This window comes from Patella vulgata, chromosome 4 (genome assembly GCF_932274485.2).
Source record: "Patella vulgata chromosome 4, xgPatVulg1.2, whole genome shotgun sequence".
NCBI classification, from domain to species: Eukaryota; Metazoa; Mollusca; class Gastropoda; family Patellidae; genus Patella; species Patella vulgata.
In genome coordinates this window covers 17566969-17593920 of record NC_065882.2, presented here as the reverse complement: position 1 = coordinate 17593920, position 26952 = coordinate 17566969, and the positions used below count along the sequence as shown (strand labels likewise).

General features: G+C 39.8%; 1 protein-coding gene across 2 annotated transcripts in view; it reads left to right on the top strand.

The window, feature by feature from the left end:
- Positions 1-22412, top strand: part of LOC126818627 (uncharacterized) — a 47596-nt gene extending 25184 nt beyond the window's left edge. Inside the window, exons 1-2 of one of the 2 annotated variants that reach the window (XM_050546148.2) lie at positions 19474-19552; positions 19952-22412. In XM_050546148.2, the coding sequence (XP_050402105.1) occupies positions 20346-21674 (1329 nt within the window). In that variant the 5' untranslated portion in view covers positions 19474-19552; positions 19952-20345 and the 3' untranslated portion in view covers positions 21675-22412. Of the gene's footprint in view, positions 1-19473; positions 19553-19951 lie in introns of those variants that run through there. The other variant, XM_050546147.2, reaches the window with a different exon arrangement.
- The last annotated feature ends 4540 nt before the right edge of the window (positions 22413-26952 follow it).

The window sequence follows — 26952 nt, the reverse complement described above, 5'->3', positions numbered from 1 at the left end:
TTAGATATATTTCATTCGTTTTTCGTTTTCATTCGTTTCATTTTCCGTATTTTATATTTTACCGGACACAGATTTACATAGCACCCAGACCAATAAAATGTTATGTTCTTTAACTGGGTACTTTCAACGGAAAAGCGTCTTTTAACCTAGTCTACTTTCATCGTCTTCGTTTTTTCTCTGCGCCTTCTATAATCTATAATCTACTAAGCGATTGGACATAGTATAGGCCACACTTTAGGTCTAATTAATCGACAGTACACATGGCGTTCAGTGATGTGACACCATCCCGTCTTCGACATTGCCCTGGGGTTCGAGTAGATAAGAAACCTTATCTCTCAACTCTGTGTGTCCTTATATAGTTCCTTCTGGCAAAATTCGATGAGGATCAATATGCAAAAGTGGCTATTTGCTTTTTTCAAAACAACGATTGATTATTGTTATTTATTACATTTCTGCCACATCCAACTACGATTAAGCATAGCTATATAATCCTACCAGACACGGGTCCAAATCTTCTCTTTTAAATCGAAGCTTTAAAAAGCTGGCTTTGCCCGGTATTTACATTTGACGTCTTTACGTCATGAAGGCGGGGCTAAATATATGTCGGGTACAAAATGACTAATGCACCGTTATTATGAATGGCCTTAACAGTTCTGTTAAAAACAGCGCTTGTTTAACTTTGCCGACAATATTTGCAAATAAACGAAAGTTGTTTCACTACATTGGGCTGTGTAATATACTGTTCAAAAAAAGTAGGGGATATTTGATTTTGGGGGCATAATACTAAAATATGCAAATGACTACGAAAAAAGTCACTATAGAACCTAACAGAAGAAACATTTCCAGTTACATGTGACGCCCAAACGCACCAATAGCACGACTCTGACTTTGAATGTTTACAGTCATTGTGGCATTGAATTCCAGGGTGGAAACATCAGTTTAATTGTTTTAGTGACCAGAAAACAAATTTTGATATGCGTCGGCTTACCCAAAATGAAAGGTTACGTGCCCTTGGCATGCTACAGATCGGCACAACACAGGCGGTTGTGGCGCGGACGATGAATGTTTCTCAGTCTGTCATAAGCAGGCTATGGTCCAGATACCGTGATACACAATCTGTACAGGACAGACCACGCTCAGGTCGACCAAGGGCGACAACTCAAGCCCAGGATCGATTTATCCGTACCTTGGCCTTGAGAAATCGTGTCATCACAGCAAATCAGATCAGCGCTCGTCTTCAAACAGACACTGGTGTGAGAGTGAGTGGCCAGACGATTCGGAATCGACTGCATAGGGGTCACCTTCGCGCCCGACGTCCTCGCGTGATCCCTTGTTTGAGAGATCATCACATTCAGGCAAGACGTCGTTGGTGTAGGGATCGTCAACACTGGGATAATCGACGCTGGAGCAATGTGATGTTTTCAGATGAGTCAAGGTTCACTGTTGATTTTTTGGACAGACGTAGGAGGGTGTGGCGTCGTCGAAACGAGCGCTTCCAAGACGTTAACGTCATCAGACATGATCGATTTGGGGGTGGTTCTGTTATGGTGTGGGGAGGCATCACTGTTGCTGGAAGAACGGCTTTACATGTTGTTGCAGGGCGTGTTACAGGCCAGTACTACCGGGAAAACATCTTGGCAGTCCATGTTGTGCCGTTCGCACGACGTCATGGCCGCCGTTTCATCTTCCAGGATGACAACGCAAGATGTCACAGGGCCAGGATCGTTACAGGTTACCTCCAACAACAGAACATCACCACATTACCTTGGCCAGCACTGAGTCCCGACCTCTCCCCCATCGAGCATGTCTGGGACATGCTTGGACAGAGGTTACGTCAACGTCAACAACGGCCTGCCAATGTCCAAGAACTTGCTGCTGCGTTGCAACAGGAATGGGACAATCTGGACCAAAATGACCTTAGACGTCTCATTAGGAGTATGCCACGTCGGATCAATGCTTGTTTGGCAAACAGAGGAGGATTTACCCGTTACTGACTTGGTTGTGATGCTGTGGTAACTTTGCTGTTTGACCCCGGGTATCATTTTACCCTTATAATGGTCAGTCTGTGCCTTACTTAGTCTAACGATCATTTGGAATAAATCGATGAATGTGAACTTCATTTCATTTTGTCATTTGTTTCTTCGTCAGTTTCATTAGGTGACTTTAATAACACTTAAAAATCAAATATCCCCTACTTTTTTTGAATAGTATAGTATAAAATTAACTTAATTTTTTAAGATGTTACATATATTAATAAAGAAATTATGTTTGCAAGGTGAAATTAAAGTCATCCAATCGCAGCTAAAACAAACGCATCAGTATATCTCAAAGTTTTAAGTCACATTCTCGTAGCTAGGGTTCGAGTTGTCCGAGTATTTCTATCCATGTGACAATAATATAAAGTAAACCTGGGGATAATATATATCACTAAAGCTTGACAAAAATATAAAGTTAAGTTCACTTAATAGATTTTACCTGGATAAGGCCATTCCTGATATCGCGGGCTCTACTGTCTGAGAGTACACGCCCCTTCTTTTTCAAACAAGCAGAGTTTGGATACCGAGATCACGTGTAGAAATTGATGTGCACGTAAAAGAACCCTTGGTAGTTAGAACTCGAAATAAGAGTACATCGTAGCGCCTCTGTCCGGGCAAAATAATCCCTCATAGCACACCGCATGGCGTATATACGTTTTCATTAGCCCCGATGGAGCAGAAAATTAGGACGCTTAACTCCCATTAAATTTCACTTTTGAGGGTGGGTTTTTTTGTGTGTGTGGGGAGGGGGGGGGGGGCAAAATGACTTTATTATGAACTGAAAGACTGAACATTTTCTTATTTAATAATACTATTTTTTGATGAATTTAGTACTTGAAGTGGCTATTTAACAGGTAAATTTCATTATTACTAATCTTGTTTGAAAATTATCTTATTTTGTGGATTATATGATATTTAATCAAAAAGCATTCATCTCCTCCATTTTAAATACATTTCAAGTGTTTTATTCATTGCATTTTATGCATTTCGGGTCTTCCTATTTCCGGCTGTCCTCCTACATATGTCGGTATACACAATTAGAGTTATCTTTAAAGGCCCAGTAGTAGAGAATCATCAAAAAATATATCAACGTCATAACAATAACTAATTTCTATCCACGTATATCGAGACAAAGGTGGCATATATCCTAAGTTTTTTTGTCTTAACAGTATAAATTACGTTTTCATCTCCGTTGTTTTGGGTTGTTTTTGTTGTTTTTTTTCTTTGGGTTTTTTTTTGTTTTTGTTTTTTTGGGTTTTTTTTTTTTTTTTTTTTTTGGGGGGGGGGGGGGTCTAAGTAAATGAAATGAATAAGGGTTTAACGTCTTACTTTTCTGCAACAACTAAGCTAATAAAGACCGGCATACACCATTCAGTGTGTTGTCTGATTTTTGACGATTTACTTTAACAGGACATCCACCCTACCATGAGAGAGAGAGAGAGAGAGAGAGAGAGAGAGAGGGAGGAGGGAAGGGGGGGGTGCGCCGGCGATTCTACTCCTTGCCACGTACAAGCATGGGGTGTCAATCACGCCAGAGAGAAAAAAATGGGGTTTAACGTCCACTCGACACAAACTAGGTCATTTCGGGACTAACATATGGTTCAATTTTATTTCCATAATTCGCTTGCGCGTAGGGGTCTTTAGCAGTGGGAGGAAACCGGAGGACCCGGAGAAAACCCACGGGGTTGGACAGGCGACCCTACTCCTTGTCATGTACAACCGGGAAATCGAAACGACGCTAGTTGACTTAATTGCAGACTTTATGATACAGCGCGCACGTGCTAACCATTCAGCCATCCACCCCCCCCCCCCCCTCTCATCCTACCATGAAGAAATCTATACCCACAGAGCCACCGTGCCTGCGAAATTTGAGAATGTAAAATGTTTAGTCACTTTCTTCCGCATTGCGCCTTTAAACTAGTATGAGAGAAGATGGGCGTTCTTTATACAAATCACTTCATCTCCTGCATTTTATAGTTACAGATCATTTCAAGACATTAGCACTGACATTTACATTCTATTTCTTTTTTTTTTTTACATCAATTACTTGAAGCAGCCGTGATATTTTGATACTTTGATAAATATCACCATTAGAGAAAGATTTTTTTTATTATTATTTTACGTTGCCGTCGACCACTATAACTTTCCCTATGTTAATATTTTAATCGGGACAAACAAGAGCAGACCATTAATGATTTTCCACTTAAAAGGTTTTTATGAAGAGCGTAACATGATTTAGTCGTTAACTTGTTCAACTGTCTGATCAAGACCATCTTTTACTTCAGTGCGGTATTTCGTCTCGGAAGTATATGACTTAGATTCTATCATTTCAACATTGTGAACCTTATCCAGCGTATTGGAATTGATTTGAAAGCAGAATAATACTTAAAGATGGTGGCATCTTAGATCCACGATGTTATGATCTTTATTATTTGAATTTGTCGTCTTTTAATTTAATAGTAATTTCGCTACATATTTCCCCGAAAATGTACACAAGCGGCTTAAAAAGAGATAATTTGTAGAATGAAGAAAGACCCTCTATTCCCTTCATTCTGCCTCCCTGCTTAAATAAATGATTAGAAACCTGATTAATATTCAAGATGGCCGCATTTCCGATCTACAATATTATGGTCTTTATTTTTACTTTGACGACTTTTAATTTGGTAGGAATTTCGCTATATATTTCCCCCAAATGGATACGGGCGTCTTTCTTTGAAGGATAAAGAAGCAGCTTTTGTCGATTCATTCTGCCTCCTGCTTAAATAAGTGATTATAAGAAACTTGATTAATACTCAAAATGGCCGCATTTCCGGTCAAAATAATTATCAGTTTATCGATTCATGAATTATCCTTTTAGTTTACTTAGTTTAATGTTGCTAGAATCATTAACCCATTTTCTGATTTAAAGTAATTTCTTCCGATTTGAATAACCGGGTGTACTTTGCTCGTGACAACAGACAAACCCATTTAACTATAAAAATATAAAGCTAGTATTACTATTTAGTTTATCAAAGTTATGTAAACAAAGTTCCATTACTTACTGATTATAGTGCTTTAATTGTACCGTTATATTTGCCTTAAGTTATATCAAACTGTTGGTGGTAGCGCAATTATCCAGTGGGTGAAATACATAACAGGTGTAGTAGACACTATTAACAGTAGCCTGTTCTATTAATATCGAAGTATGAGCGGTAAATTATAGTTTGATTATATTCTCGATACCTTGCCTATCATTAATACATGTAATTAAAATCTCAAATTTCAAATAAGTGGTTTGCGAGAAAAAAATACATTTATTTGGAAGAATTTCATGCGTGCAATGCCGTGTTTGATTGGTATCAGAATCTGCACCCTTTATTTACATACAAGATATTTCGCCTTAAACAAATGATATTTGGCATTTTGGAATTTCAGATGTACGTGTGTTATAAGGGAACTTTTGCCCGAACAGCGGAGTTCCCACCGATTCTTAGTCAAATTCTTAGAAGCTTTTCCTAGTCTGCCCCCATTTCCCGCCCTTCGTTCGTCCAACACCGGGATCGACCCCGTGGCCCCCGGCTAAGTGAGCCTGTGTCCGTCTTGGGGAGGATTCGGATTTATCGCTATCAAACGCACCCAAACTCAAGATTGCAAAATATATCGAGTATGTGCTGAAAATTTATAACAAAAGCAATGAGAGAGAGAGAGAGGGGGGGGGGTAGATGCACTCGAGACATTAGGTCATTTTGGAAGTAACATATGGAACAAATTCATTTCAATAAATCGCTTGCGCGTAGGGGTCTTTAGCAATGATAGATAATCGGAGAACCCGGAGAAAACCTACGAAGTTGGGCGGGCGCCCCTACTACTCCCATATACAAAGAAAACATACAAGTTTTTCTCGTACGCTCTCTTTAAAGTTCTATTTAAGGAAATTGTAGACACTCACTCCAACCGTGTAATCTCTAGGTATTCGGCTTAATTTGGAACGGGTGGCGAAACTTCTTCCGACCAACTTGGCATATCATATTTAGGTTACATGTCACGCTTTCTTCAATTTACTTGCATTCGGTCTCAAATCGATTTCCAATACATTCGGTAATTTGGATTTTGTTAATGTTTTCCCAGAACGTTATAATATTATTTTATAGACACAAACACAGAAATTTATTAATCTTATTTGAACTCACCTAGAAAATGAAATGCAGATGATTTAGGGTTTGCTGTTTGTCTTTTATAAGCCCAACAGTCTGCTACGGGGATATTTAACAATGAATAAAAAATAACCTATTTTGTCCTCCAGGAGCCAAGGTGGCTAAGTGAGTAAGACGCTGGTTCGCTAGTCTGGAGGTCGCGTATTCGATCCCGGTGTTGGGCGAGAAAGTTCATCGGAATTTTGCGGCGTTATTCCCCTTGTCAGTGGTGCAGTACGGGGGGCCTGGTAACGACAGCTGTCTACTCGTTCGGATAGGCCGCAAAACCGGGGTCCAAAAACCGGTGTCCCGTGTACATGCTTACGTGCACGTTAAAGATCTATTGGCAGTTGGAATCCGATATAACAGTAGGCTGTAGCGCCGCTGTCCGGGCAAAATTTTTCTTCATAGTGGACTGTACGGCGTATGCCCGTCTTCATAAGCCCATTAGGAGCAGAACAGTAGGACGTTAAACTTCATTTCATTTCATTTTGTGCCCGAGAGCATAGGATTTGTCATAGGATCAGTTACACTATTGTCATCGACCCTTTAAGAAACATAAAAGAATTTGACCAGGAATCAGATAAAGTTAAGAATCTTTAAGTTGTAATGAGAGTTATGTATGGTGGAGATTACGTTTGGTTATTGGTGTAAAATAGGTATTAGTAGATTACACTATCAACCTTACTTCATCTCAAGTTAATCATAAACCTATCATCGCTTCTGATTTATCACAAACTTTCATCTACCCTCATTTAACTGATGAAAAATCGATCCCTTTATCACAATTCTTTATCTGAGACGCATTCAAAGTAAATAATACGCTCAGATCGATGATTAAATCACCAATGATCTAATAATGGTTCTAATTTATAAAATCTACTCTTTCAAAACATTTCTTCTGGTTATCTAGGGTAAATAATCTGTCATCTGGATGATTGACGTTAACTTTTATCCAATCAAACGCAGGTCTTATATTTACTCCGGGATTTCTTTCAACAAACTGGTTATCGTTTCGCTGGGATGCTTTTTTTCTACGATTTTCGTTTCGCCTCCAGACAGTGAAACTAAACAAAGTGCTCAAAGCCACCATTATTGGGAGGCTTCAAGGGCCTGTTGGTACCTCTTATGTTGTCTGTGAATGTGATAACGACTTGTGACTGGTCAACAAGATGGCTCTTGGTGTTTTTTTGATGTCTGGCAAGCGTCCATTCACGGCTAGTTAATAAATCATAAACTTGTCATAGGCTGTGAGATGTTAGCTCGAGCCGTGTGTCAGATTGTATGAGATAGATCGATAAATGTCAGATTTCTTGCAATTAAAACATTATTTGCTTTGCTTAAATTCTAGCATTGCATACCTCATTGTCACATTACGTCCAGGCTCATTTATTTGTTATTGGATACTCAACGCCTTTAATTCAATTTCATTTTTTTACGATACGCCAACTAAAATTAACAACGTACGATAGAAAAATAAAAACCATCACTGGTAACAACAGTAGCTGTAATGACCAGTGATATATTCAGTGATGTGCTAATTGGCACAGGACCATCTGTTGAATGCTTGCATTGCATTCGTCTTGACATTTAAGTTATTTTGAACACTTAATTCTTCACGGTTTTTTTTAAATGTCATCGGAGAGGATTTTTTGTACACTTTGGCATGGGTTCAGTGTGCCGAGCTTTATTAAGTATTTCTCCGCGTCTTTATGTAGGAAAAATAGTGAAATAAGGCGAAATGGGGTTTAACGTCCACCTGTTCTGCTTCAACTGGGCTAATAAAGACGGTCATACGCCATACGGTGTGCCATTTTGTGTGGACATCGTTGCTACAGTCTACTCTTATATCGAATCCCAAATGCCAAGGGTTCTTTTACGTGCATTTTCAAGGAATCCTTTACGTGCACATTCAAGGAATCTTTTACGCGCACACCAATGTGTATACGGGACGTCAGTTGTTCGTGTTACCCGAACGACTATACGTTGTCCCTTGTCAAGCCCTCTGTCCTACATCACTAACACGGGGAAATTCCGATGAACTTTCGCGGCCAACACGGGATCGAACACAGGACCTCTAGGTTAGCGAACAATCGTCTTATTCTCTAAGCCCCATCGGGAATTTCTGGCGCGGTTCCGCCTTGTCAGTGATACAGGACAGAGGGCTTGGCAAGTGACAATCCTTCGGAAAACAAACGTCTCGTCTACACGTTGGCATGCACGTAAAACATCCCTTGACAGTTGGAACTCGATATAAGAGTAGGTCGTAGCGCCGTAGTACACTGTGTGACGTATGTCCGTCTCCGTTAGCCCAATCGGAGTTGAACAGTAGGACGTTAAACGTGAAGGTCATCGAAAGTATAAGAATACGAAGCGAAATGTAGATCTGTATTTTAATCAGGCTTTATGAAGAATAAAGTTGCTTGTACGAAAAACAAAAACATAATTATTACTATATCTGTCTTAAGACAAATAGAGATATAGCAAATTTAATATTGATGGAAACCAATGTAAACAATAATGGAACCATTTAAAGGAGGCAAGTCACTAACTCAATATAATCCACAGTTTTCGACATTGATTGCAAACACGACTTATTGGCCAATTTAAATCAACATTAATGTTGTTATCTTACCGTGAAAAGATGGACTCCTGATATCCAATATTTAAGACAAAATGAACATTTTAAAATAGGCACAAGAATCGCGTGCCAGAATGATTTCGAACGCTATTTGTAATGAAGCGATTAGATGAACGGGGCTAAACATTTCTCACAGAAGAATACTTCCGGCGTAACTGACGCCATTCAATTTGGACTCTTCGCGTATTTCGCCGAACATAACTGATTAGAAATTACTGTAAAACAGAAACGATTGAATGTAAATCAGTTTATATACATTCATATTACACTATTATATGCGTTGCGACACATTTGTGTCCATTACTATTTGCCAAAGAATAGCGATTTAGCGCCTTTAAATAATGTTTGAACAAGAAATTGTCTAATTCACATAATATCCTAAGAGAGTAGAAGTAGATTATGGACCTGTCATGTAGATAAATGTCTAAATAATAATTCATATAACATTTAAAGCCACATGGAAGACCTGTAATAGATTTAGCTTTTACAGAATATATCTTTAAGTCTGCCCCCTCCCACTTCTCATTGGTGTAGGGTGGAGGGCCTGTCATGGTATAGCACCTAGTCGTTCGGATAGTATAAAAAACATTATTCTCGTTGAAACCTTTACAGTTGGAACTGGTGACGAGTAGGCAGAAACATCCCCTCATAGCCCACTGCGGGCCGTTAACGACCCAGGTTCCTGAAGCAGCGACCGCGAATTTTAGCCGTTGCTAGATGGTCTGACATCTCGAACTTATAGGAACGTTATCCCCCTTTACCACAGACACGTGAACAATAGCGTTGTCCAACCAGAGGTCGTGACACAAACACATTCAAATCGAACATGTCGACCTCCACAGAAACCTTGAGATTGAAAGAACCTTGAACATTGCAACTCGATTATCGCAAGTATACATTTTAGCTAGAAAGCGCGAGACTTGATATTCCCGATGATATGTTCTATCGAAGAATCTGAGATGTCCCCAGCTGGGTCAGTAGCCAATCGAAGGTGTACGGAGTTAAAGCGACATCAAGGTTTATATTGAAGATGGCCGTTGTCCGTCTTCATTATCCCGGTTAGTGCAGAAAAGTAGGACGTTAAACCCAAAAAATTGGTCTTAAAAGAAAACATGCTGGCTTGTCTTTAAAACATTGACCTACAACATATTTTACAGATTTCTCTCTTAAAGACTCTCTTCGTGTTTATCTTGTTTTATATGAGCAGGCTGATGCGACTAATGTAAGCTCTTTACCTTTTATTCTCCCTACTCTGTATATAAAACTCTTAACTTTAGCATGAATGGAATAATCGCCAGCAAATTATAATAAACATTTCATCGCTGTCTGGTTAGATGTATATTTTAAATACACCACACTTTCTATAATATAGTAAGGCCACACGAATTAGATTTTCTGTTCTTCGGTGTCTGGGGGATCACGTGGCTAAGTGGGTAAGACGCTGGCTCGCTAGCCTGGAGGTCGGGTGTTCGATCCCTGCATTGGCAGAGAAAGTTCATCCCGATTTTCCGGCGTGGTTCCCCCTTGTCAGTGATACAGGGCGGAGGGCCTGAGAAAGACAGCTGTCTAGTCGTTCGGATAGAACGAAAAACCGAGGCCCCGTGTACATATTGGCGTGCACGTAAAAGATCCCTTGGCAGTTGGAATTCGATATAAGAGTAGGCCGTAGCGCCGCTGCCCAGGCAAAATGTCCCTCATAGCGCATTGTATTGCGTATGCCCGTCTTCATTAGCCCAGGTTAGGAGCAGAACAGTAGGACATTAAACCCATTTCATTTCTTCGATGTCTTGATAAATAAATTAGCCACATGAATTATGAGAAAATGTTTTCAAAACTTACAAATTTGGAGCTAAAAGATTTTGATGAATGCAACCAATTACTTTTGGATTTTTTTTTTAAATAAGTTCCTGGTGAGCCACGGTGGCTAAGTGAGTAAGACGCTGACTCGCTAGCCTGGAGGTCGCGTCTTCGATCCCTGCGTGGTACCTCTTGTCAGTGGTGCAGGACGTAGGGTTCGACAAGGAGAGCTGCGTAGTCGCCCTGATGGGACGAAAAACTGAGATCCCGTGTACACATTGACGAGCACGTAAAAGATGCGTTTGAAGTTGGAATTCGATATAAATGTAGGCTGTAACGGCCTTGTCCGGGCAAATTTCCCTCATAGCAAACCTTCATTAGCCCAGTATGAGCAGACCAGTAGGATGTTAAACCCCATTTCATTTCATTCTTAAATAAGTTCCGAAGAACATAAATTCAAACTGGCGTGGCCTAACCGCTGTATATTTTTTTCCTCAAATTCTCAAAACGTGTTACGTATATGAGACCTTTACCCATTTGCAGACGGCCATAAGAATGAATTTTATAATCAAACACATCCGGTTTCTTTTGTTTTTAATTCTCTTATTTAAGATTGACTCTTGTGTGAATTGCTGTCTTTATGTCATTCATTTCCTGTGGATTTTGTCCTGACAAAATAATTTATTATCAAATGAACGCAAATACGGGATATAAATTTCCAGAACACATGTTTTGTACAACTTGTTATTACGTTGTTATTACGTTGGATGATGCACGCACGAGTGTTTTGTTTGCCAAATTATCAATTTCTTTATACAAACTGGAAACATTTAAATTAAAATAGTCCGTTGCTACAGTGTCCGCTGGGACGTTTCGGAAAGGGGCAAACTGACCAGCAGTAAATAAATGAAATGAAATGGAGTTTAACGTCCTACTGTTTTGCTCCGAACTGGGCTAATGAAGACGGGCATGCGCCATACAGTGTGCTATGAGGGAAATTTTGCCCGGACAGCGGCACTACGGCCTACTCTTATATCGAATTCCAACTGTCAAGGGATCTTTTACGTGCACGCCAATGAGTACACGGGACCTCGGTTTTCCGTCCCATCCGAACGACTAGACAGCTGTCCTTGTCAGCCCCTCCGTCCTGCATCACTGACAAGGGAGAACCACGCCGGAAAATCGGGATGAACTTTCTCGGCCAATGCAGGGATCGAACACCCGACCTCCAGGCTAGCGAGCCAGCGCCCTACCCACTTAGCCACCGTGATCCCCGACCAGCAGTAAATAATCGCTAGGTCGCAAAAATAACTGAGGGATGACATCGAGGAGAGTTAATTAGCTCTCAATATTCACATCTTTTTCTTCGACAAATTCAATTCTGAAACAATTTTTCTAAATTATTAAGAAAAAAATAAAGATGTTGGAAGTATATCTGGAAAAAATAGTATTACCCATTTAGTTTGAAAAATAGTACCAGAAGGCGTAAACTGAGTAAAAGACACAAATTCTACCCGGGCCAATTTGTGTTACTACCTCCTACGTAAGCAACGCATGTGTCACACGTAGACCTTGCCCCCGAGTTCACAAAGCATTCTCAGACTTAAGTTAAGAATTTACTAAAATATAGCCCTTTATAAAACTTTTGTTGTTTTAGTGTATCAAATACAACAATAAGAAACTATGTGCAAAGTTTTGTGTTTCTGGGGCAAAGATATTTCTCATAAACAGTGATTGAAAGTTGAGTACTGCACGTCAGTCATCTAGTACATAGTTAAAATTAGGCTTTTGCATTACTGGCACTGCTGTGAAAAGTAAGATTTTCTGTCTACTCTTCTTTGATTTCCCACTGGCACAACAGAGATCCAGGGAGTATGGTACTGGTTCCCTAACCAGTAAGTTTGATTCTGGTACTAGCCGTAAAAGTTCCTCGAGATTTTCAATCAAGTTGATCCTTATCAGTGCTGTAGGATGGAGAGTCAATCGTCTACTCGATCGCATGAGACGAAAAACCAAAGTCCCTTGTAAACATTGGCGTGTGCATAATAAAACCCTTGACATTTGGAACCCGACCAAGATTACTGTTCTTCTAATCCCAACTGCCGAACTACCTATCTGTACACGGGGTCTGTTTTATTTTCGTGGATCCCGTCCGATCGACTAAAGCAACTGTCCGTGTGGGTCCCTTTAAAAGTGAGAACCGAACATGAGAATCCTCAAGGTCCTTCTCGTCTGGATTCTGTGCCGATACATTCTGGTTTTGCGTCCGGTTTCATAACCAGACCATTAGTGTTCGTCATCTTTCTCATTTAGCAGATTTAGAGTGTGTGCACTTTTGTAATGGGGTTTAACGTCCTACTGTTTTGCTTCGACTAGGCTAATGAGAGAGGCATATCCCATATGAGGGAACTTTTGCCCAAACAACGGTACTTCCGCCTACTCCTATATCGAATTCCAATTACACGGGATCCGAACGACTATACGATGTCCCTTGCCAGGCCCTCCGTCCAGCACCTCCGACAAGGGGGAACCACTCCGGAAAATCCCGACAAACTTTCTCCGCCTACACAGGGATCGACCACGGGATCACCAGGTTAGCACACCAACGTCTTACTCACTGAGCCACCGTGGCTCCCAGCGGTGTACGTACAATTCAAAATAACACATACCTCACTACTCACCTGGCATCTGTATTATTATACCTCCAGTCAGATAATTAGCGTAAGTTTAATAAAGGACATCATAGTCTTATATAAATTCTTAATCTGATACTGCAAGGTTGGAGAGTATGACGTCAATAATAATTGACTTGGTGAAGAACTAATGACTTGTTCTATTTTAGTTCAACAGCTCAGGTGCCTAGTCTATAGTATATACCACGTCCAGATGTTCCAACAGTATAATTAAATACTTACAAACATGTATGTTCAATAAAGTTATATATACTATTCAAAAAAAGTAGGGGATATTTGATTTTTAAGTGTTATTAAAGTCACCTAATGAAACTGACGAAGAAACAAATGACAAAATGAAATGAAGTTCACATTCATCGATTTATTCCAAATGATCGTTAGACTAAGTAAGGCACAGACTGACCATTATAAGGGTAAAATGATACCCGGGGTCAAACAGCAAAGTTACCACAGCATCACAACCAAGTCAGTAACGGGTAAATCCTCCTCTGTTTGCCAAACAAGCATTGATCCGACGTGGCATACTCCTAATGAGACGTCTAAGGTCATTTTGGTCCAGATTGTCCCATTCCTGTTGCAACGCAGCAGCAAGTTCTTGGACATTGGCAGGACGTTGTTGACGTTGACGTAACCTCTGTCTAAGCATGTCCCAGACATGCTCGATGGGGGAGAGGTCGGGACTCAGTGCTGGCCAAGGTAATGTGGTGATGTTCTGTTGTTGGAGGTAACCTGTAACGATCCTGGCCCTGTGACATCTTGCGTTGTCATCCTGGAAGCTGAAACGGCGGCCATGACGTCGTGCGAACGGCACAACATGGACTGCCAAGATGTTTTCCCGGTAGTACTGGCCTGTAACACGCCCTGCAACAACATGTAAAGCCGTTCTTCCAGTAACAGTGATGCCTCCCCACACCATAACAGAACCACCCCCAAATCGATCATGTCTGATGACGTTAACGTCTTGGAAGCGCTCGTTTCGACGACGCCACACCCTCCTACGTCTGTCCAAAAAATCAACAGTTAACCTTGACTCATCTGAAAACATCACATTGCTCCAGCGTCGATTATCCCAGTGTTGACGATCCCTACACCAACGACGTCTTGCCTGAATGTGATGATCTCTCAAACAAGGGATCACGCGAGGACGTCGGGCGCGAAGGTGGCCACTCACTCTCACACCAGTGTCTGTTTGAAGACGAGCGCTGATCTGATTTGCTGTGATGACACGATTTCTCAAGGCCAAGGTACGGATAAATCGATCCTGGGCTTGAGTTGTCGCCCTTGGTCGACCTGAGCGTGGTCTGTCCTGTACAGATTGTGTATCACGGTATCTGGACCATAGCCTGCTTATGACAGACTGAGAAACATTCATCGTCCGCGCCACAACCGCCTGTGTTGTGCCGATCTGTAGCATGCCAAGGGCACGTAACCTTTCATTTTGGGTAAGCCGACGCATATCAAAATTTGTTTTCTGGTCACTAAAACAATTAAACTGATGTTTCCACCCTGGAATTCAATGCCACAATGACTGTAACATTCAAAGTCAGAGTCGTGCAAATCTTGGGTTGGACCCCCATGATGATCCCAAGCATCACCTGCATTCCATGCGGTAGCTATTGGTGCGTTTGGGCGTCACATGTAACTGGAAATGTTTCTTCTGTTAGGTTCTATAGTGACTTTTTTCGTAGTCATTTGCATATTTTAGTATCATGCCCCCAAAATCAAATATCCCCTACTTTTTTTGAATAGTATAGTAAAACGGGATCCTGGACATCACTGCCAGTGTAACACTACGTAGTCTATGAGTAGCTAGTCAGATGTAAAAAGCCAGTAAGTCAAAAACTCCTCACATCCAGCGTGTGACGCATACTCTCTTCTCTGCTACATATTTTAATGACCTTGTAATCGTCTAGTATTGTCTCTGGTTATATTTGTTTCTTCGTATGGCTAGGACTCACGTTGTGTATATTCTTCTTAATCTCCGTCGCTAAGACGTTTGTCTACCAGGTACAACAATGCTGCAGTTCCTTTCTACATTTTATATCAAGTCTGGATACATAGGTTACAAGCCTAGGTTACAATACTTTAAATTAACATGTTTTCTCTCCACCACTCAATTTGCAGATCGAGTTTACTGACGGAATGCCTACATCATATGGCTCTCCTACAAGTCATTGCGTGATGCAGGACGGAGGGGCTGACAAGGAAAGCTGTCTAGTCGTTCGGATGGGACGAAAAACCGAGGTCCCGTGTACACATTGGCGTGCACGTAATGAAATGAAATGGGGTTTAACGTCCTACTGTTCTGCTCCGAACTGGGCTAATGAAGACGGGCATACGCCATACAGTGTGCTATGAGGGAAATTTTGCCCGGGCAGCGGCACTATGGCCTACTCTTATATCGAATTCCAACTGTCAAGGGATCTTTTACGTGCACACCAATGTGTAAACGGGACCTCGTTTTTTCGTCCTATCTGAACGACTAGACAGCTGTTCTTGTCAGGACCTCCGTCCTGCATCACTAACAAGGGGCAACCACGCCGGAAAATCTGATCTCGAGGCTAGCGAGCCAGCGTCTTACCCACTTAGCCACGTGATCCCCGCAATGGCAGCGAGCAATTGTGTGTGTATGCGTACAAGCAATTTGCAGGCGTTGTTTAAAGCTTTGCAATAGCTGATCATGTTACTAGTCAAAATTGCAGCCCCACTTTATAAGATATGTCCACGAAAGATTGTTTGCTATCGCAATTAATACTCGATTTCAGAGTGATCAAGCAATTCTTTGCCGCCGAATTTCCACTTGCTTGATATTTGGGATATTTATTGACGTCGCAATGACGCGCACAAAGACCATGTTGTTTTAGCACTATGGGCCACAATTTGAAAAAATCGCTTACACATTGCTTAGGAAAATCGCTTGGCTTTTTAATCATAATCCAGCGTCATTGAAAGGTTGACTATGTACCACCAGGAATAACTTGATGAAGAACTAATGACTTCCTCTACCAACAAGAAGGCTTATTCCCTGCTGATTAATTTGCTCAAATAAACTGACGTGATATTTGTTGACTATTAATTGGGATATTGAACCCGTCAAATCCCTAACTGTGGCTGTGATTTGCCTGCGGTACTTTAAAAGTACTTTAGTGATTTATAACAAACAAAGATCAGTAGTTTCTAGATATATACAGTTCGAGCCGTCGAGTTTGATACTGGAAATTATTAATATACAACATTGATATAAACGAGACAAAACACGGACATTGTAAGCGATAAGAGAACAAGTAGCTTTGTGCCGTCGAATTTAGTAGTTGGAAATTAGAATCTTGATAAACTAATAGTGAGAGAAGAGGTTGTTTATGTGTGTGGGGGTGCGGGGGGCGCACATAACCCCAAACTATATTTGTACCTAACATAAAACAGAGAAACCTATGGATATGAACACGGACATTGTAAGTTATAAGAGAACCAGGAGGCGGTACAGATATCAACCCATCCCTCAGCTCCTTTGTCACAGATAGTCCCCGTAGATTGTGAAAAACTGCAAACAGAACTCGGATGAATATATGGGTATAAGCGAGACAGAACACGGACATTGTTGACTACAAAAGAACCATCTGGCGCTAAAGAGACCAACCCATCCCTAGACTCACTCCCCAGCTCACTTGTCACAGATGGTCCCCCCAATTGAGAGTGAACCACAAGGCACAACAAAAAATAATCCAGATAATTATATGGATGTAAATGAGACAAAACACGGACATTGTATGCCACAAGAGAATTGTTAGGCGCTAAAGAGCCCCACCCATCCCTCACCTCACTCCGCACAGTTGAAAGTGCATTAAGCCCGAATCTCTTATCACACATCAAGAAAGTCACATTTTGCCTTTGGCCACTGACGAAAACAGTTCATCTGCAAAACGTAGTTAACAAATTATCCTCGATAGATTTCCTTCAGTCGAAGAATGCAATCTTTGTTATGTGATGTAATTAACTACTTATGTAGAGTTCATTTAATTTGGTTCATCCGTGACTTATTTCATTAGAAGTCGACTAACGATGTATTGAAGCAGTAACAAATTACATAACTTTTGATGGAAAACTTTTTTTCTCTGTGATTTATCTTAATTAATTCTGTCTCTTGGTCTGTTCCCAATCAGTTGTATATAAAGGTTAGCTGAGGATATCTTGTATGACGTATATCAATGATCAGTACAGTATAAAAATTCGTATGTTGACTTTGATATAAACTAGCGTCGGATGTATTGGTGACGTTTTTCATTTGAAGTCAAAGGTCAGACCTGTCAAATATGCATTGTTATCCAATGGAAACACCACGATGGGTGAATTAAGAATTATTGAGTAACAGAATTAACAAAACATGAAAGATGATGGGTCAAAGTTGTCAAGATGCATTAACAAGCGCTATTATTGGTGCGATAGGGGGGTTGGTTTGTTTTTTTTTTATTTAAGTGTTATATTCCAGCATTTAAGTTTTGGTAACATTTGGCAAGTTTTATCACCTCGTCGTGTTCTTATCTGTGTACTGTGTACAGCCAAAAAAACAACTGTTCACATCCCGTCGGATCTATGTATAAATTCACTGAAGGAGCGTGCGTACCCAGCTGACGCCAGCCGTGGATAGGTCATATTACCTTGACATTGTGATGAAATATAGCGAGTCAAAATTTGGTTGAATAACAAATATATAAACAATACGCCACGCAACCAAATAAAGCCTAGTTCATAACCCGCCGTATGTGTATTGACACGCACGGGTTGGGAGGTTTGGTAGCTGACAGTCCAGCCGCAAGAAACCGGGTGCAGGACTAAAAGTCTCTACGGCCAGTCTGCGATATTCTGCGGTGCCAAACACAGCAAGTGACGAGTAAAGCTGCATTTCCTTTAGTACGGATCCGGTCCGGCTCCGGTCCGGTTGCGGATACGGAAAAAAGCACTTTCATAGAATTTTAGTAAGAGTTTTTCCTTATGTGCGGGTGCGGATACGAATCTGTATGCGGCGTCCGGTACGGTTTTTCGAAACGGACCATGTAGCGTTTGGTACGGAAACGCATGCGGAACCGTGTCCGTAAACGCACATAAGGAAACACAGTTTGTATGGTGCAACTAATATTATCAATGTTTTTTCTTCTTTTACGAACCTTGACAATGCCGGTGCCATGTTGAAAAACCGCATATAAGGATACACAACTTGCCGTGTGCTATGTCTACTCCCGGACCGGATCCGTACTAAAGGAAATGCAGCTTTAGTCTCACACACGGGTTTAATAAAAAAAAATTCCCCCGTAGACTACCTGTAGTAGCACATACGGTGGGTTGTGAGCTAGACTTAAAATAACCACACCAAGGTTCACCATTACTAACACGCCCATGGAAGCCTAATTGTGTATTGTCAATGTTTATTAGATGTGAACATATATTAACGTACTTTATAGTGGGACAAACACTACCCGGTCTCTTAAGCACTATCATCAATATCGTCTTTATTGTTTCGTTTCAGCAACTTCCCACGTCGTGTAAAGAAACTTAATTACTAAGATCGTTCTTTATTGGCTCTGGTGGTTTTGAAGTAAACCAAAGAGTTAGTCATTGATCCAAGAGGAGATAAACTTAGTCCCTTTATAAACATCATACCAATCAATACACCACAAATATTAATTAGAATTTTTAATTACTTAAATAGATGGGTGTCTGATCTATAATTAACAAGTAAATATATAGAAAGCTACGGACAATAGATTTGGTGATCTTTTGTCATTTTCTAGTCTATTTACAATTCTATTGACCATATAACAGACAGATACCAATAGCCTATACAATGCCAACTTTGATTAAAAACCAAGCCACATTGATTCCTGAAAACCAAAAAATAGAGCATTCTGTATTATTTGTAAAATCAGCCTTGAGCGTATTTGTACATGAAAAGACGCTACATCGGTGATCAAATCTGGCCCTGGGCTAACAAGTGTTCCACTCTCGTCAACAACAGTCTCGGTGTCTCAAAATCGCTCTTAAGAGATCAGGCAAAGGGTGATTTGGCCGAATTATAACATGACTGTATGAGAGAATGCCTCGAATCTTCAGTGATTATCCAACAAATTTCATGTTTTAACGGATTCTACTTCGGGATCAATGAAGCGATTGTATAATTTGAGAATTTGTTAAACGAGAATGCTTAAAACGACAGTCAAGGTATAGATTATGTGATAATGCTTGACGTATTTCTACGCGGCTAATGACTTAAAACAATTTTACCCACTAGCTATACGTCGCATTGAATTTTCTTGTTTGCTTTTTATTACCGGTTTTCTTCGGGATATAATATTTCGATCAATAATTTTCCTTTTAAATGGATTCTGAATTAGATAACATTTTTAATTTCGTTCTGTGGCGTGGTTATTTTAAAGCACCGGTTGTCTTATTTCTAGGCCATCAATTTAGAATAAAGAAAAAAAATCAAATGTTCGATAAATGGACGTGGACTGTTTTATTCTACCTACGTGAGCTAATTGAGCAGAGATGATTTTTTTTTATCTAAAACGCTTATTAATTAATGGTTAACTTTATGTTATATATTGTTTTGCATTTCAGATAGAGGAATAACGAAGACCTGCCAATACAAAATGTCAAGAGGGTTGTCCTCCAGATTGAACAAGCAACACGGTGTCAACAGAAGTGAAAGAGATTAGCTAAATGTTATCAAGTCGAGATCGCTAAAACTCAATATCTTGACAAATATTGAACCAGGCTTTCTCCTGTTATCGGCTAGTGTATAGAATACGTGCCAATGTATGCTGCACACTGTCTTCCTATGTTTGGATATGCGACAATTGATGATGGTTCTAGTTCCCAGCGCGCCATTACTACATCGAGTGTTTTCCGATGTCTGAAAAGTCGGCGACCAAACATGAAACTGTTTCCTTTACTTTTATCCAAGATGTCGTATGTTGGTGGTTTGTAACGGAAACGGAAGGAAAGACGGGAAATGTTTGTTCCTCATGCGCGTGTGCGTCTCGTGGGCCTTCCAGAACATGCCAGACGTAAACGTAGGCGGGTCGCTAGACGACGTTTAAAATGTGCCGAAATTTTACGAATGCCGTGTCTGCTCCCAACATTTGGTGCCATAGTTCTAGGAATAGTTGTGTTAGCTAGCGGATGTATGATGAGCATTATGGGATTTTATCCCGGAACAATTTCAGATACTTTTCTAGCTCAAAATAATACCCAAGCGGTCCCTATAGAATACAATGCTACGTATTATACACTAAAATGTTTATCTTATTTAGGTCCAATGTTGATGGGTATTGGGTTATTTGTGATAATAGTGGCTGCTGTATTATATTGCGAAATCATGGATAAATATGTAAATATTGTGCCGGATCAAAATTCCAGGAAAATTGGAAAAGATGAATTATATAAAATGATAATGGAGCAATTTAGGAAAAATTATTTTCGAGGTATCGAAGTGCCTTTACAAAAACCTCACGCAGTGCTAAGGTCAAGTTCTGTGAATAAAACTTTATTTAAAGCGCTGAGTATAAGTACGCCCGCCATGCTTGTAACACCAGAATTGACTAGTCCTTGGAAGAAAAGGCACAAATCTCCACTTCCGGATAGAAAGGTTAAAAAGTCGGTGAAATTAAAATTACTGGAATGGGAAGAAAGGTGGCTTAAGACATCGTCTCTTCCTAATATAAGACCTGTTGACAATGACTCCACCGACGTAGAGTTATCTTCAGACACAGGGATAGCTTGTCGAGAGGAGTGTCTAAAAATCAAAAGGATGTCGCGTAGTTGTGGCAACGTGCCGGAAGTGTGCGATGTGTCGGTCGGTGAATTCTCGGAAATGACCTCATCAGGGTTAGATAATCCGGCCTATATTGCAGATCCCGAAAAAGAGAAATTACTGAAACCAAAAACATTGCAATTATCCGAAAATTATAGAAGTTGTGATCACATACAAAATGATAATGTTAATATTAAACGCGTTTCTGTGATAGTACACAAGGCTTCCATTCATACGCCGCCTGATCTTCATACCGATTTAGGCAAAATGTACGTTAAAGGAATCCGAGCAATCAAATCATGTGACCAGGAGAGTTTCGAGGAGAACAAATTACTGGATAATGTGCGGCAAACGGGTAAATATAAAAGTTGTCTTGGGTTAGTAAATGGAGAGAAATTCCGTTCTCACAATTCAATAAACGATAATTTGAAGCCTGTAAAAGTTAAAGATGCTAATTCAACCGAATCGATCACTCTCACTGAAGACATGTTACGGATATTCGATATGGCGGAAATGGCGCGTGTGTAGAAGCCACATGAGTGTAAAAAATCAGACGTTTCATATTACATCGATCATTTTGGGGAAGAAGAAGGGTGCCTTTCCCCCGGGCAGCAAATGTTGTAATAGGTCTCTGAACACCGATTAGGCCACATCAATGATTTTCTCTTCTTCGGGGCCTTTATAAATAAATAAATAGCCCCTTGAATCAATCTGATTAAAATACAGATCTATATTTCGTTTCGTTTTTTTATACTTTCGATCGTATGACGTCAGACATTTGATTAACCAATCACCATTGATGTTACTAGTGGATTACCCACAGTTCCATGCAAACCACGCCTTAAGCTCGCCGTAACAGACCGTTTCATTGGCTAATTCCTCACACCATTCAGAACACGTCAATGATAACAACTCTTCCAGATCCTAGTGTAGTAAAGACAAGTAAAACGAAATTTTGAACTATAAAAACGAAAAGAAATAGGATCTGTGTTTTAATCAGATTGCCTCTTGAATGACGTGGAAGATGTTTTGTTTCAAATTTCAAAACTTAAAGAACAGTATAGGTGTTAGCCATTATCACATATGTAATAGAACTGGTTGAACACGTTCTAAATATAATTTTGACACAGAGATCATTGCGTAACGAAGATTTCAAGAAACGGAGGTGACAAAAGGAAAACACGAGTTAGGCCTATCCTTCTATATAACTGACTGAAGTAACGAGCGACACAAATACACGGGCGAATTTCTGCTCACTAATAATTCCTTCGAAGACCAAAGTTATTATATGAGATTATGGGAGGATATCTGACAACCCCCCAAAATAATAGAATGTCACTAGATAAGAGAAACGAGAAAAATAGAAACAGTCCGTGCATTACCATGTTTTTATTCATTCTATATTTAATAACAACATAGTAATACACGGGCTATTTCTATTCTTCTCGTTTTCTGTTATCTAGTCACATTCAATTATATTTTTGGATTGTCAGATATCCTCTCACAATCTCATATAATAACTTTTGGTCTTCGAAGGAATTATCAGTGAGCAGAAATTTGCCGTGTATCTGTTGTCGCTCGTTACTTCAGTCAGTTATATAGAAGGATAATTCTTGTTTTCCATTTTTTGCGTCACTTCTGTTTCGTGCAATCTTCGTTATACATCTATCCTAGCAATGATATCTGTGTTAAAATTATATTTGGAGCGTGTTTAACCAGTTCTATCACATATGTGATAATGGACTCCAATATTGTCCTTTAAAGACTTGGAACTGGAAGCTTTTGAACTGTGGAACCAAATACCTTTGGTTTTTAAATTAGTCTCTTTTTTTTCGAAGAAATAACAAGCAAGATTTTAACAGGTGTTACCGAAGAACAGAAAATCAAATAGCTGTGGCCTTAAACTTTTTTTTTCGTTTTTTAAAAGCTTCTGCTCCTCAGTTTTATGTTCAGCCGAGTTGAGTTTTTCTTTCAATTAAAGGAATATTACTTCTTTTCATTCTTTAATTGGTGACATTTTGCTAACTTGTTCTATTTTTAAAAATGTAAAATAAATCTATTCAATTTATTAAAAAGAATTCTGACGTCATCATTACTAGGAAAATGATGACCGGATAGTTCCTTTCTCATTTCTGGAAACGAGTCTCATCCATGGTTACAAACCTGGACAAATTATTATCAGGATCTGCTTCAAGACGACACAGATTGTCACAGGGCGTCAGGAATCTGACACGTTTCTGATCCGCAGTCCAGAGCTTTGGCACCCGTCTTGCAGAAACTTTTGTCATTCATAACACATAGGCGATAATGTGCTCAACCCTCTCATGAGAGATGCCCACAATACTGGCAATATGTCGATTGGTCAATCGTCGATCAGCCATCAACATGTTATGCACCCGGGTAATGTTTTCTTGAATGGTTGCTGTTGATGGCCTTCCAGGACGGGGGTCATCGTCAAGGCTCTATCTGCCATGCCTAACTTCCGCAGCTCGTTTCTTTACTATGGAAAAGGAATGGGTATCATCCCTTAAAGTGGAGACCAGGTCGACATGTATCTGTGTTGGGGTTAGTCTTTTCGGTTGCGGCTACTTGATGACTGCCGTATAGCCAGTTTTGTCCATTTCTGGTGATTTCAATGGGTAGGTTCACAAGATGGTCTGGTATGGAGACAATAATAACACTACAATTGTAGTTCTTTTGTCTATGATTCATTTAATGATTGTACTTGTTGGTGACAAAAGTTTGTTTCAACCCAATTGATCTATCCTTTTCAGGCTTTGGAACTTTTCAGCCATTCGACCAGCCCTCGTACAGGGCGCGGGATGTTAATGGCCCAGTCATGTTGTTTAGCAGTTAGTTGATAATTAAAGTCCATAATTTAGTGCAAAAGTTCAAAATCACGAACTTTAGTTTTCGGGCTTGGGGTCAACAATAATACAATTCACACAGATCATCAAATATTGAATGATGATATGTAATTATACTGGTTATATAACTAGAACCCATGATGTCGGAAGGTCAGAGAATTATTATGAACTCGAGTCAACACTTGTCCTCCAATAATCTCCTTATATAGCAAAGGGTGCCCTGGTGGCTCAGTAAGTAACCTGGAGGTCGCGTGTTCGATCCCGGTGTTGGCAGAAAACGTTCATCGTGATTTTTTCGGCGTGGTTCCCCCTTATATAGTCGTCGGATGGGATGAAAACCCGAGGTACACATCGGCGTGCATATAAAAGAACTCTCTACAGCGGTCACGTGGAAAGTCTATATTAGGTAACCAATACAAACAAAACACTGCCAGTTTAATTAATAAGTACAACCAGCGGTTGCCAGGCAAGATAAGCCCACATTTTGCCAGAGATGGACAGAAAACAAGCCAAAAACAAAAGCGATTTTTCGTACAATCAGGTACCATAATTCAGAAAGTTCTGGTCTGAAATGCGCAAATATCGAAAGGGGCTGAGATCTTTGGGATATAAAGATATATTTAAAGTCTCATCAAAATCGGATAAAATTGTGTCCTCTAGAGGGTCCATAACCTTCGTATTACATACTTTTACACAAGAGCGGCCATTTTGTCGGGCAGTTTTGTTTCGATTTTCCCGAAATTCAAATTCAACCTTCCTTACGGAAGAATAGTGATATATTTAAACGATTTTTAAAATCGGATATAATTGTGACCTCTGGAGGGACCACAATCTTAAATGTGATTTTCATACAATCAAGGGTCATAATTCAGGACGTTAAGATCAGATATGCGAGAATATCGAAAGTAACCAAGATCTTTGGGTTATAAACATGCATATCACGTTTCATCAAAATCAGATGAAATTGTGACCTCTAGAGTGCCCATAAGTTAAAAACACGATTTTTCGTACAATCAGGAGTCATAATCCATGAAGTTACGATCCGATACATGCAAATATCGAAAGGAACCAAGATCTTTAGGCAATAGACCTTTATTGTTTAATGTCAGATACTATTAATAATATACTAGGTATTTATACATATTAAAACAATCTGTTTCAAAAAGCTAATGCAAAAGCCTTCTTCTAACTCTGTGTAAGATGACTGACCTTTATAAGTCCGCATGCATTGTACGCATGACGTCACATCACAGGGAGCCGACCATTGGCCTCGATAGTACGTGCATTGCTAGCATATAGGACGTTGTAAGGTAAACTGGTCCGATCAGAACGGTGCCTTTTCCACATTTTACGCATTCGCGTAACATATTATATACCCATTTACACTAAATAGGAAATATTTTATCCATATATACTTCAAACACCTTTAATTATTTTTCTAATACTTCAAAAAATGTTTTAGAATTTAATTTGCAGAAGCATAAAAGCAAATATTGTGAGCTAATTAACTCGCACCGATGTCATCCGTTTAAGTGAATTGTAGCAGCCTAGCGATTATGCACTGCTGAACAGTTTGATATTCCAAATCCAAGACATTTCTTCATTCACCTGAATTAAACAGCTCCGTGTGTGTTCATTAACCGTGTTGCTGAGTTGGCGCCTATATTCAAACCAGAGCTCAGATCTTTGAGGGTTTTTTTTCTAAATTCCTTTTTTCTCGGTCATCGCAGCCTTTAATATCTAGAATTCGACTACAACTAAAATCTGGACAAAAAAGCTTAAATTTTGTATTAAAGTCATGCAGAGAGTCGTTTACAATAGCTCGAGAGGAAAGTGACTTCCACCTTGTCTAATAAATACACATAATTCATCCATAGCATGGTTGTATAAGTTGGAATCAGTGGCGGGATGGTTGCGGGGTTAAAAGGACAGAAGGGCTGACATAAATGCCCGCGACCCCGCCCAAATGCACAATTTTATTGACCATATAATGATAAATGTTATTTCCTTAGGAAGCTTTCAGGGGAGTAAGCGATTCGCGATATATGAGTTGTCTGTGGGAAATAGAATATTTAAAGTAGCTAAGTTTCTAACTCAATATCATCCAAAATCTTCGACATTGCAAACACGAATTATTTGTCAATTTAAATCAACATTGATGCCATGATCTTACCGGGCAACGATGGACTTCTGACATCCAATATTTAAGACAAAATAATCATTTTACGATTGGCACACGAATCGTGTACCATAATGCGTTTCAGCGCTGTTTGTCATAAGGGGCTCGAAAAACAAGGCTAGACATATTCCACAAGTCATGTCAAACGGTGACGCCATATTCTTCTGGAGAGCATGCGCAATAAATATTACCGGTGTAGACTGGAATAACAAAACGCTAGAAATTGCCATTCGATTGAGACTTATAGCGTATTTCGGCGAACATAACTGTTTAGAAATTACAGTAAAAACAAAAACGATTGAATGTAAATCAGTTTAAATACATTCATATTACATTATTATATGCGTTGCTACCCATTTGTGTCAATTTCTAGGTCCCAAAAATTAGCGATTTAGCCCCTTTAAGCAACTTTAATAGCAAGATGTGCTCAAAACTACAACATTTTCCCTGGGTCTTTGCTTCTTACACCCTGAAAGATAAATTCTAGGGATATAACTGTAAACAATTTAGCACGTTAAATGGTTCCTACAACGTTATTGTTAAGCTGGAATGGCTTCGAAGGTTCCTCGTTCTCAATAAATAATAGCTGCTCACCAGGGGGGGTGAACATTACCCTATTTGGTCTACCAACCATAGGTCAATAAACAGATAGAATTTGATGGATATTTTGACAATGGTTAGGATTTTGTTTTTATATATAAATATATCATTCACGTTCATTAAGTACGTGTGATTTGACTCTATAGAAAGAGTGAAGCAA